The sequence below is a fragment of the Eutrigla gurnardus genome, assembly GCF_963514095.1.
Source record: "Eutrigla gurnardus genome assembly, chromosome: 1".
In the NCBI taxonomy this organism is placed as follows: Eukaryota; Metazoa; Chordata; class Actinopteri; order Perciformes; family Triglidae; genus Eutrigla; species Eutrigla gurnardus.
The window spans coordinates 37,482,067-37,495,915 of NC_139915.1; the positions used below are offsets into that span (position 1 = coordinate 37,482,067).

The window sequence follows — 13,849 nt, forward strand, 5'->3', positions numbered from 1 at the left end:
TCACGCTCCGTCTCTTCTTCTGCATTTTTGTAGCAGAAACAGCGCCACATATAGGCCTGGAATATGTACTACAGCGCGCTGAGTCGTTTTCAGTGGATTCGTCTGGACGCGGATTTTCTTGAAACGACGCCAAGGCAAAACGGAGAAAAAAAGTTTGTTTTGCTTCGTGTGTACGGGGCCTGAGGGTTAGGGTTGGTAGGTGTGAATGTGAGTGTGAATGGTTGTCTGTCTCTACATGTCAGCCCTGCGATAGACTGGCGTCCAGGGTGTACCCTGCCTTCGCCCAATGACAGCTGGGATCGGCTCCAGCCCCCCCGCGACCCTAAATACAGGATAAGCGGTAGAAAATGGATGGATGGATGGAATCGTTTTGGCTTCACCAATAATCGATATAAATGCATTTAATCGGATGAATCGTGATTCTTACTTATGATTAATGTCTTAATACATTTAAGACACTCTCTCCCCTGCCAGCATGTAGTCTATTGTATAATGTTCAAAATAACTGAGCAATGTTTAATTACATTTCTGTATTCAGCATAAAATATTATGCAGGACTACATTTGTCTAGAATAAATGTTATTTTTCACCTTTCAGAAGAATACAGATAGTCTCACTCGCATTATTGCATGTTTATTTCATGGATATAGAATTTTGGTTACAAGTTACTGAATCGAATCGTTACCAAAAAAATCGTCCTTGAATCGAATCGCCAACTACTGTATCGTTAATCAAATCGCTGTGAAGCCAAAGATTCACACCCCTAGTCCTGAGGGGTTACTAAAGTATTCAGATTTTTTCTTTATTCTTATATTTATGAACAAATCTAAATAAATGTGAACGTGGTCACAAACTACAGATCGCGTCTAACAGGATGTAACTTTTTCTATGACTTCCTGTCAAATCTTCGAAGGCCGATGGAAACGCCGACTGGAGCGCAGCTTTTAGGCTCCGCCTGCTCTCGTCTACTTTCCCGGTGCAGTTCATCTCCAACGAGCCTAATGTCTGGTGATTTAACTTCCTGTCTGGTGATTTAACTAGGCGTGTTTCCAGTCATGCATGCCTCGCATTTGCCTCGCAAAACAAGGCATTCTGGGATAAGAACGTCAGAAATGTTGGTGATAACTTCCCTTTGCGACATGTCACATGACTTTAAAAACTTGCGGTATCTCCAGGTACCTCCCTTCGCATGCTTTTCTCTGCAGATGGTCTGAAATAAGTGCGGACATAAGACACTCCCCTCAACGTTGCCCTAGTTGGTTAGAATTATCACGTGGTATTTCCCACGTGAGAAAATTCCTCAGCCTCCGTCAACAACCGGACTTCAAATGCCTCGGCTCGAGTTCATCAGCGACGAAGAAAGCCAGCCCCACTGGGTAGACCATATTCTTTGTGCAAAGTCCGTGAAGTTTCGCCTGGCTCGACAGATTTTGTTATGTATATAATTATTAATAAAGTTAAAAAAAAAAAAAGTCTGTGAAGTGCACCTGTGTCCAACTTGACGTGGTGGGAACTTGACGTGTTTATGACGAGTTCCGGCGGATCCTCTCAAGTCTCGTGCATGCAAATGCATGCGATCCGAAACGCAGCCACTTTCTGCCTGATGATTTAACTTCCTGTCTGGTGATTTAACTTCCTATCTGGTTATTTAACTTCCTGTCAGGTGATTTAACTTCTTATGTGGTTATTTCACGTCCTGTCTAGTGATTTAACTTCCTATCTGGTTATTTAAATTCCTGTCTGGTGATTTAACTTCTTGTCTGGTGATTTAACTTCCTAGCCTTGTTCAGGATGGTCTTGGCTTAGACTTATCACGCCGACGAAAGCTGCAGGTGTCTGAGGGGGCGGGCTCTAAAAGAGACCGTAGCCAAATGCCGTCAAGTTGGACGACAAACGACAAAAGGCAAATCATTTCACCACAAGGTGGCCGCCGAGTGCGGACCTGAACACACGTCATTGAACTTTTAACCAACAAGAACCATTCCGCTGTAGCGGAGGTGTGGACAAGCCGGTTGCAGCCGTCGTAGACCGCGCTGCCATGCACTGCAAGAAGCGTCTCTTAAAAACTGGCTCCCGCGATGTTTTGGGTCACGTGATATGGTCGTGACCCTGTGACGTCTTGGCAGTCGGCTGCTAAGTCGGACACAAATTCTAGCCATCATGCATCGCTTTCAACCCACAATACATCACGTAAGTAGCGCGCTGCAGGCGGCTACATCAAGTCGAATCCCCCTACTGTCTGGTGATTTAACTTTCTGGCTGCGGTGGAATAGTCTGTTGCTCTTAGGAAGGTTCCTAACTGAAGAAGTGACCCGGAAGTAAACAAGTGGCCGCCATGATAAGAGCCGTTCGGATTCTCTAAATGCAAAGAAAGGAGCTCCGATGCTTCCTTTTAGATCTCCTTTAGGCTGCAACGGACCTTCCACCAAAGGAAAGGACATTACGCCGACCCACAATTCTTTGCGAGAGCAACATTTAAAGTGCCGCACACCTCGGCCATTCATGAAAACAAACGATATGTGCATTTACATATTTAACAATTACTTTCATGCAGACATATAGTCATTGGAATAGTGATGATAAATGTGTGTGGACAGTGATAATAATGAATGGTATTTTTTTATTTATTTCAATCATGTTACAAACTTGACAAAAACGAAACTAAAACCACAATTAAATGTAAATACAGCAACCGGTCAAACAGGAAGGAGGAGCTGCTGGACCTGAAGCCGGTCAGTGAACCAGCTGTTTATAAAACCAACATGTGGAGAAGTGGACGATGCGCTTTTTGTAGTCCATTATTGTAGTTTCTCCAGCGCAGACGCACGTCAATCGCCGGTGCCGATCATCAGCGGCCGCGTTTTAATGACGTAGCTTAGTGAAAGTCCGGTCGGATTCTCTGAGCACCGCGGTCGTCTTTTCCTAAATCCTTTTGAGTTCTCCTATCGCCTTTCCTTAACCCTGTGACGTTTTCGCCAGAGGTCAAGTTTGTAACTTCCTGTATGGTGATTTTAACTTCCTGTTGGTAACTTCCTGTCTCTTTAAAAGCGGCGGTTTCGTCCCAGAAATCGACACAAGAAGAAGCGTTTGGTCCGAAGCTCCCGCCTCCGTCAGCTGATCTCAGTGAGTCACACGTCAGCTGACTCATTGTTGTTTCATCCAGTTATGACGTCACTGTGTTGGGGACTAGTTTCTGCAGCGGAGGGATCCACGTGTTATTTTATTATGTTATTAATGGTTTTCTGGATTGAAGTTGTAAATAGTCGAAACCAACCTCACGTTGTTCTCCTGTTCAGCCAGAGGAGGCGCCACCTTCACCAGCTCGAAATGTGAGGAGGAGAAACGCAGACGGAGGAGCAAGGACAAGAAGAACAAGAAGGAGCACAAACACAAGAAGGAGAAGAAGGTACAGGGAACATCTCATTTCCTGCTCTCCCTGCTCCTCCCGCTTCTGCTGCTCCCCCTGTTCCTCCTGCTTCTCCTGCTCCCCCTGTTCCTCCTGCTCGTCCTCCTGCTCGTTTGTTTGTTTGTTTGTTTTATTTCAAGGGAAAAAAAGGAATAACATTCACAGTCAATTACACTCATGTCACTTGAAAGGGAGATGGAAGAAGCTTGCGCTTATTCGATTCCAAACCCTCACTCACACCACACTATACAAAACATACAATAAACAGAAACACAAGACAAAGACAGGCCCCAAACACTCTGACCATACACCCCTCTGCCCCATGAAAATACATGATAAACAGTAAACAGAACTCAAGTGTGTAGCTCCACTGGCTCACTGTTCACAATTGCGCATATATTTATATTTACAATATTCATTCATTTGTACCTGTACAGTTAAATGTACATATGAAATCCACTACACACAAATACAAAGTAATAAATACAATATTTCTACATTATGAATACAGTTATCAAATTGGTCTATCACACATACCCAGACCCATACACATGCAGTGTGCATGTGCCTGTTTATGAGGGCATCACGCTCTCAAATCTCTTCCTGATACTTACTCATTATGTATTTTTTAAACATTTTTTTAAATTGACTAAGATTTGTACATGTTTTTATTTCCTCACTTAGGCTGTTCCACAATATGACTCCTTTAACTGAAATGCACATAGATTTAAGGGTTGTCCTTACTTTTGGTTGATATAGTTTGTTGATTCCTCTGAGATTATGTGTGTGATGAGCATCTCGATCTTGAAAAAGATTCTGGATGTGATCAGGAAGAGAGTTTTTTGATGCTTTGTACATAAGCTGAGCTGTTTTATAGTTTACTAAGTCATGTAATTTTAAGTTAAATGTGATATAAAACAGTGGATGGGTGTGATCATTATATTTTACTTTATGAACAATTCTGATAGCTCTTTTTTGGAGAGTAACTAAAGGTAACAGATTTGTTTTATAGCAGTTCCCCCAAACTTCAATACAGTAATTCAGGTAAGACATTATAAAAGAGTGATACAAGATAAATAAGGCATTTTGATTTAGCATTGGACTACATCTTTTCATCACAACAACACACTTTGCTATTTTGGATCTCAAATAATTTATATGGGGTTGCCAAGACAGCTTTTCCTCAATAATTACTCCTAAAAACACATTTTGCTGTACTCTTCCAATAATTGTATCATTCATTTGTACTGTCATGTCTGTATTCCGCTTTCCAAACAGCATAAGTTTAGTCTTTTTTAAATTAAGTGATAATTTATTCATATCAAACCATTTTTTTAATTTATACATTCCTTGACTTATTTGATTGAGAAGATTCTCCAAATCCCCACCCGAGCAAAGGATAGTAGTGTCATCCGCAAATACAATAAATTTCATTAGTTTGGATACTTTACAAATTTCATTAATATAGAGTAAAAACAATGTTGGCCCAAGGATTGAACCTTGAGGTACCCCACACATGATCTTACTGCATGAAGATTTGTATTGGTCAAACTGTACAAACTGCTGCCTATCTCCCAAGTAGCTCTCCAACCAGTTTTGTGTTATTCCTCTAATACCATAGTTGTCCAATTTATGTAATAAAATATGATGATCAATTGTGTCGAACGCCTTTTGTAAATCAATCAAAATGCCAATAGTAAATTTTTTTCTATACAGTTTGTGATTTCTTCAACAAGTTCAATTAGAGCTAGTGGTGTTGACCGCCCTTGTCTAAAGCCATATTGGCTGTTTGACAACAAATTGTTTTTTTCGATCAAATCCACCAGTCTTGAGTTGAATAATTTTTCCAGTATTTTTGAAAGCTGGGGTAAAAGGGAGACAGGACGGTAGTTTGTGAAGGAATGTTTATCGCCTGATTTGAATAGAGGAATTACTTTGGCTATTTTCATTTTAGTGGGAAATTGTCCATATTTAAATGACAGGTTGCAGATCGTCCTTCTTCTACTGCTCCTCCTGCTCCTCATGACTTGACTGTCTCTTTGTTTCCCCAGAAGAAGAAACATAAGAAGCACGAACACAGAGGGAAGCAGCAGAAGAAGAGTCAGAGGGAGACGGGAGGAGGCGGCAGCGGAGGAGGAGGCGGTGGTGAGGTGTCGACACAGGAGCTGCTCAGAAGGTCAGAGGTCACTCTGAATAATATTATCTTTTAATATTTGCAAAAACTGCTGCTAGCTGCTGGCTGCAGGCTACTAGCTGCAGGCTGCTAGCTGCTGGCTGCAGGCTACTAGCTGCTGGCTGCAAGCTACTAGCTGCTGGCTGCTAGCTGCTGGCTGCTTGCTAGTAGAAGTAGGAAAGGATAGACATGCATCCAAACCCAACACACAAGAACGAAGCACGCAGACGGCAACCAATCGGGATGCAGATCACCTCTACAACCAGGAAGTGAGAGTGAAGACACGGGCTGCGTTTCAAAAACAGGTTGAGTCGCCCTCACTCACTTGCCCTCAGCCCTTGCTATGACGTCACACGGAGGCCACTTGGAGGGCGGAGGGAAAGTGGGTGGAGGAGGAGTGAAAGAGGTAAATGGAACACACCTGCCCTCGTTCACTAACAGCCCAGACAATCATGGATCAACCACACGTTGTTGGAGTAGCGCTATACTGCCTATTCCAAATTACACAGAATATGCGGAGACTCATTTCATTGAGACGAAGACGTATTCTACGCTTGATGGCAATACGGCGGCTTATATACTTACACTTGTAAACGGTGGGCTCTGCCATAACTCTGCAACAGACAGTCTAACTGCACAATTTAAGAAAATGAATTAAATTTAATTCATTTTCTACTTTCTTCTTTCTTCTTCTTCCTTGGTGGTGAATAGACAGCAGACAATGGTGTTTGAGGTTCATTATCGCCACCGCATGGACATATTTTTTGTGCACCACTGCAATGCATTGTGGGTGATATACAGCTCTGAAGTGACCATCGTTGTTGACTCGATCACTCAGCCCTCAAGGGTCGATCTCACCGGAGTTCACTTCAGCTGTTCAGGGAATTGGAACAGCCCTTATGGTGGCGGCGGGGATTCCCCCGAGGGCAAGTGCTTAGGGCAAGTGAGCGAGGGCGACTCAAACTGTTTTTGAAACGCAGCCACAGTGTGACATGAGGAGGGGACCTGATCCAGGAGACTGGTTTGAGGTTCTGATGACCCACGTGGTCATTGGTGAAGGCTCAGATCTCAGACAGGAAGCACCTGGATGGGATCACATGACCACGACACGTGGACACAGGCTGATTTTAAGGTCATATTGATAACATTTTTATGTAAATGAATAATTTAAAAAATACATCCACGGAGCTTTTAGAAAGGTGCAGAACCAAAGTATCACTTCTTGTGAACAAAATGTTTTGATTGTGAATTAATGATTTAAAAAAAATGTTGTCGGTCCGTAATGAATATTTTCATTGTGTGTGGGCCAATAGAATAACGGCGTTGGTATCACATGGTATCTTTGTAGTCTTTGGGGTTGCCAGTTAGTGTGGAGAAAACGGGAAAATGTCGGTCAGTGACAAACGTTCGGTCGTAGGCTGAAGGATGAAACGCTACACGAGGTAACCGCTAGCGTTAAAGCTAGCATTTAGCTTACACGGACACTGGCAACCCGTTGAGGCGCTTCGACAGCCGTAGTGACGTGGATGCAATGAAGGGCGACATCTAGTGGCCGGATGTCATCAGTGTTGTCAATAGCATCTTTAATGTCTCTCTCTCTGTCTCCCTCCATCCAGACTGAGAAACGTCCAATCACATGAGAGCTGGTGAAGACGCGTGTCCTCTGTGAGGACGTCTGTCCTCCACACTGATCACATGATCACTTGTAGTTCTTAAACAATAAAATGTCTCATGTTGATCCATTTGGTTCTTTTGAGTTCTTTTTACTTTGTTGCATCGCCCGGGGGGGGGGCAAAGGGTTGCTATGGTTACTGCTGTTATTGTTGCTGCTAGCAGTGATGGGAGACGTACTCTATTTTACTTCAGTAGAAGTATTAGTACTAATGTTTAGAAATACGCTGTACAAGTAAAAGTTCTGTGTTCAAAATCTGAAAGTAAAAACTACAGGTAACTTATAAACTATAGAGGTATTCTACAGTAGAAGTATGATGTGACGTGGGGATGGAGAGGGGTCTGGCTGCAGACCTCCACCGTCAGGCTGCCTCCACTGTCAGGACAGGAAATAACAAACTTTTTGTGCGTCTCTTAAATGACTCCGGCGGAGGAGGAGGAGAAGGAGTAGTAGTAGTAGAAGAAGAAGAAGAAGAAGAAGAAAAAGAAGAAGAGAGGTTGGAAGAAGACAGGTTGGACGAGGACGATTAAAAAGATTGACGATTGAAAAGATTGACGTTACCGTTGGGACAACAGTAAGTAACAAAATATGTATCCATCAACCAGGTTGCATGTAGTCGTTTTACTAGCCGCGTTCGGTGTGAACGCACGCACGCAAGTTACCAACGTGGATGGATTGTAGTTTTTTATGCTAACGGTGGCTAGCGGTTGACTGACGTCCAACTTATTTGTTGTCTAAATGAAAATGACATGATGATTTAAAGGCTATCCTTCATTCCACTCGTTTTATACTCTTCCTTATTGAAATAAGAACATATAAAATATATATTTTAACGGCACTTTTGTCTGTGTTGTGTAGATGCATCACTCAATCTATGAGGAGGGTAAAGGGCTTCAAGTGGAACGCTGCACAACTTGTTGTAAGCTGTTCCACTGCCCCCTTTGCCCCAAACACAAGCCGAGCCAAAGGGCAAAGATTCAGCTGCACATTGATGTGCATATGAAGAATTCCATTACATTCAAAGGTATGGATTTATTTGTGTCTGTGACTTTGTGTACTCTTATGTCTTTTTGTTGGCTAATTTAAACTTTTCTTTTGCTCTTAGACAAAAAGATATGCAGGTGCAACTTAAATTGCAGAAGTACAGGCCATTTTCATTGCCCTCTATGTGGCAAAACCATAATTAGAAAGAAAGATATGGAGATCCACGTTGATGTGTGCCAAGGAGCGACAGCCGCTGCTCCCCCTCTTTCAACAACCACCGTTCCACCTGTCTCCACACCGACTGTTCCTCCTCCCCAACCAGCAACATCTACCTCCACACCTTCTACAAACCCATCCAACACACCTACCCAGGGGCCCACAAAGAAATGTCTTCATAATAAGGTGCAATGCCCGTATTGCAGACTGACCTGCCATAAAAAAAACGTATCCAAGCACATACAGAGGAGGCACAGTAAGAAGTCCAATGCAACAATAAAAAGTGCTTTGAAGAGTGTCTGTGTAGATGCTACAAACGGAATTTCTGCTGTTCAATTCATGTGCAAAAGAAAACCTGGGGCCATCAGCATAAAGTGCAATGTGAGCTAGAAGAGTGCAGACTGTATCATTTGATGGCAATCCGAAGCGGATTAACCTTCAGTCAATGTGAGCACATCTGCTCACATTGACTGAAGGTTGCAGAAAACTGCACAGAAATCGCCACAGAAGAATTTCTCCAAGAGGACGTTCTGGCTGAAATGGTTGATTTAAAAATTTTTGGTGAGGCCAAAAAGGCCATTTGCTTGAAAAAGCAAAAAAATGCCATGAAAGCCCATGTCCCTTTTTGTGTGGAGGTGTCTTTTGAAAAAGACCCTAAGAAATTTGTTTTTTCAGTACACGAGCCGGCATTGCATCATTATAGTCGCCTTGGGAGGGTGATGGTAACATACAACGCAACAGCTAACACCTGGCACTGCCCTTGTGCAAAACCTAGATTGTCCTGCATCCACAAAAACATAAGTAAGTGGCATTTATTTCAGACCAACCCAGACCTGTTTCGATCAGAGATTCCCCCAAGTTCACCCAAACAGCAACAAGGCACTGTGTATCCACCATCTGGTGAAACGTTGAAGCAGCTTGTTCACTACATCTACAAGCAGAAAAAGCTCCCAGACAGCCTACCTGGCTGTTTATACTCAATTCTTTTGCTTTGCAATACAGTATTCAAAATCAGCAGTAATTGTTAACTTTTAAGAAGGGGAAAGGAATGCAAAGTGAGCACTTTATTTTCATTATACCATTACTTGGTTAGTACTTTTTTAGGAAAATAACCGTTTACATATACATAAAAGTACCACTTTCATTTATATTATTTGTAAATAAACCTTTGTCTGCCTGTTGAAAACATACAAACCGGCTTCTCAGTTTCCTCTGTGGCTTGGGAGTGAGGAAGGTGTCCACTCATTCACTCATTAACTTGTATCATTAAATCTATAGAACATCTCTGAATAAATACATTTTCCATTAGACTCATTTTTATATGGGCTAATGTAAATATAGGCTATGACTTCATTTTGACACTTGATGCAGGCTAATGCAATGCTGGTAGACGTATGCAAAGTATAAATTCATGTTTTTCGTGTTAGAGTTGATTAATTAAAATAAATAAACATTAATTAAAATAAATAAACAACAAAGCGGCTTCAAAAGTGTGTCCTGACATGGCAGCCTGAGAGTGGAGCCTGCACGTATATGTGTATTTCAATTAATAAAGGTATAAAACGAGTGGACTGAAGGACAGCAAAACATTAAATCCTCATGTAATTTTCCTTTACACAACAAATAATCTGATCGTCAGTCAACCGTTAGCCATCGTTAGCTTAACTAATTTATTACAAACATCCACATTCGGTATTATCATTCGGTACTTTGCAAACGTAACCCGTGGTTTCGGGTGTATGTGAACGCCGGAGTCATTTAAGAGACGCATTTCCTGTCCTGACAGTGGAGGCAGCCTGACGGTGGAGCCTGCACCGGAAGCAGCCTGACGGTGGAGGTCTGCAGCCAGACGCTCTTGGGGGGATGTGGACCTGATGAAGGGGGGGGGGGGGGGGATGTAGACCTGATGATGGGGGGGGGGGGGGATGTGGACCTGATGAAGTTGTGAGGGGGATGTGGACCTGATGAAGTTGTGAGGGGGATGTGGACCTGATGAAGTTGTGAGGGGGATGTGGACCTGATGAAGGGGGGGGGGATGTGGACCTGATGAAGGGGGGGGGGGGGGGGGGGGGATGTGGACCTGATGAAGTTGTGAGGGGGATGTGGACCTGATGAAGTTGTGAGGGGGGGATGTGGACCTGATGAAGGGGGGGGGGGGGGGCTGGACCTGATGAAGTTGTGAGGGGGATGTGGACCTGATGAAGTTGTGAGGGGGATGTGGACCTGATGAAGTTGTGAGGGGGGGATGTGGACCTGATGAAGGGGGGGGGGGGGGGGGGGATGTGGACCTGATGAAGTTGTGAGGGGGATGTGGACCTGATGATGGGGGGGGGTGGACCCGATGAGGGGGGGGGGGGGGGGGATGTGGACCTGATGAAGTTGTGAGGGGGATGTGGACCTGATGAAGTTGTTAGGAACAATCTCACAACACAATTCAAAATACACTGACATAGACACTCTAGATTACGAAAACACAAGAACACAAAGACACTTGCTCAAAAGACAGTTCTAAAGACAAAAACAAAGAAAGGCACTGCAGCCAACATTATTTACATTTACATTTAGGTCATTTAGCAGACGCTTTTGTCCAAAGCGACTTACAATAAGTATTTGTCAAAAGAAGGAAACAAAGAAACCACAACGTATCATTGCTGATAAAGTAAGAGCTAAATATAGAACAAGTGTTAGGTCCTCATCTGAGTAAAGTAGTACCTTAAAGGCGAGTCCACACCGGACCGAAAATCTGCGTCTTTGAGAGAGTCGGCGTCCGTGACATGAGTCTACTTGGTGTGGTCGCTCGAATCGGCCACGGCGGCGTTCATTTCAGCCGATTCAAATGTATAATCCGCCATTCGAGTCGGTCATTCTTTTACCATTCTGATTGGTGGAGGCTAGCAGCTTGACTAGCGAATCAGTGAAGCCCGGAAGTGACGATGGTAAACATACCAGATAAACAGTGGAATCCACGGCTTCACCCACTTAGTGCGCCTAATAACTGTTCTCTTTCTTTTTCGCTTACGACTGTCTTCTTCCAGAATAAGTGCGAGAGCTGACAAGGCCAGTGTCTCCGTATCGACATCATCCAACATTTTAGATTTTTCCGTTCAGAGAGTAATCACAACTACAGTCTACAACCTCACTCTGCTGACAACAGTGACTGGTGAGGACAGCGTGCTCTGTGTTATGGTCTAGAGAGGACCGGCTACTTCCGGTTTCGTGTTGGCCCACAATACAGATTAGCGCCCCCTGTTGTTTTGGAGACATTACATCTCGCGCAAGCGCGGAACGTATGGCGTCGGCTGTAATTCCGTAGGTGTGAACCGCCCATGTCATTGTTCGAGTCGGCCATATTAAGTAGCCAGGCTTCATTTACCGACGCGAGTCGGGCAGTTCTTCCGGTGTGGACTCGCCTTAAGAGCGACAGTGCTATGATCAGAGTGCTATAGGTAAGGTTTTTTTTTGGGGGGGGGGGTGTTAGTGGGTCATGCTATGTAGAGTCGAGGTGAAGTCTGAACAGGTGAGTCTTGAGCCTTTTTCGTTAGATGGCAGTGACTCTGCTGTCCTGACATTGATCGCTAGTTCGTTCCACCACTGAGGACCAGAACACAGAAGAGTCTGGACTTTGCTGAGCGACATTTGTTTGATTTCAGCGATGGTGGTACCAGCCGGCCAGCTGAAGTAGAGGAGCGAAGTGCTCGCTTCGGGGCATGAGGTTTGACCAGTGTTTGAAGGTAGATGGGTGCCGTTCCATTGATGGCCAGTCCCATCGTCTTGAATTGGATGCGTGCTGCAACAGGGAGCCAGTGGAGGTCACGGAGGAGGGGGGTCACATGGGAGAATTTGGGTAGATTGAAGATAAGGCATGCTGCAGCGTTCTGGATACGGCACATTATGGCACCTCTTAATACTCAAGGACCAGTAGTTCAACCATACAGATTTATCCTTCCCGGGTAAACAAAAACAATTTTAGCTTCTTCTTGAAGCATGCAATGTTATTATCCAAGACCAAAAAAAGTGGTAATTTGTTCCATGCCGCCATTGCCCTGTAGTTCAATGTCTTCTGTTTTAAGTTTGTTCTCCATAATGGTAACAAGAACCGACATTCAGTCATTTCCCTCGTAAAATGATTGTGTGTCTGAAAAAAAAGATAAACTTCTGTGCAATATTTCTGGTGTTTTTGTCATGACTAACTTTTTAATGAAACACATCAGTGAATATTGCACTCTACTTTCAACACGCTAAATGGCGATTCATTGTTCTTGTATTGGTCTTGTACGGGCATTTTAGAACCAAGCGAGCCGCTTTGTTCTGGGCCACCTGTAGTCTAGTCATATTTCTCTTTGATGTATTGGACCAGATCACAGAGCAGTAATCCAAGTGTGTCAGCACTAGTGCTTGTTGTACTACTTGTTTAATTAACTGATTAGGTATGCATTTCCTACAGTGTTTAATCACAGCCATACCTCTGCCCATGTTCTGCATTATCTCGTCCACTTGTTTATTCCAGGACATTTGACTGTCTACAGTAATGCCCAATAATTTTACTTCTCTTACTTGTTCTATCACTGTGTCTCCCATAGTTAAGTGGAGCACAGGATCCTCCTTTAATAAATACCTTGTACCAAAAACAATACACTTTGTTTTTCCTTTGTTTAGAACTAATTTATTCCTTCTCATCCATTTTTCTGTTAAATATAATTCCTCATTTAAAATTTTAGTTAGTTTAGCAGGTGTATTTGCGGACGTATAAATAGTAGAGTCATCGGCATACATCGCAATGGTGGCATGATTCAGAATTAGCGGTAAATCATTAATAAATATCGAAAACAAAAGCGGCCCCAAAGAGCTCCCTTGTGGCACCCCACAGCTCACAGCTCAGATTAACTACCATTAAAAAATACTGTACTTTTCCTATTAGTTAGGTAACTCTTCACCCATTCAATAGCAGATGGTTCGAAGCCATAGCAACATAACTTATTCAATAACACTTTGTGGTCCAAAACATCAAACGCCGGGCTCAGATCTAACAGTACAGCACCAACTAATTTTTTATCATCTATATCCTTCATCCAATCATCCGTCATCTGAGCAAGAGCTGTGGGGGATATGGCCCTGATGAAGTGGTGAGGGGGGGGGGGGGGGGGGTTGTGGACCTAATGAAGTGGTGAGGGGGGGGGGGGGGGGGGGGTTGTGGACCTAATGAAGTGGTGAGGGGGGGGGGGGGGGGTTGTGGACCTAATGAAGTGGTGAGGGGGATATGGCCCTGATAAAGTGGGGGGGGGGTTGTGGACCTGATGAAGTGGTGAGGGGGATATGGCCCTGATAAAGTGGGGGGGGGGTTGTGGACCTGATGAAGTGGTGAGGGGGGATATGGCCCTGATGAAGTGGTATAGGGGGA

General features: G+C 43.8%; 1 protein-coding gene across 5 annotated transcripts in view; it reads left to right on the forward strand.

Moving 5' to 3' along the window:
• Window positions 1–7,340, forward strand: part of gpatch1 (G patch domain containing 1) — a 29,342-nt gene extending 22,002 nt beyond the window's left edge. For 4 of the 5 annotated variants that reach the window (XM_084016352.1, XM_084016353.1, XM_084016355.1 and 1 more), the window contains 4 exons: window positions 3,049–3,123; window positions 3,297–3,406; window positions 5,458–5,582; window positions 7,196–7,340. In XM_084016352.1, coding sequence (XP_083872478.1) covers window positions 3,049–3,123; window positions 3,297–3,406; window positions 5,458–5,582; window positions 7,196–7,229 — 344 coding nt within the window. In that variant the 3' untranslated portion in view covers window positions 7,230–7,340. The remainder of the gene's footprint in view (window positions 1–3,048; window positions 3,124–3,296; window positions 3,407–5,457; window positions 5,583–7,195) is intronic. The other variant, XM_084016354.1, reaches the window with a different exon arrangement.
• The last annotated feature ends 6,509 nt before the right edge of the window (window positions 7,341–13,849 follow it).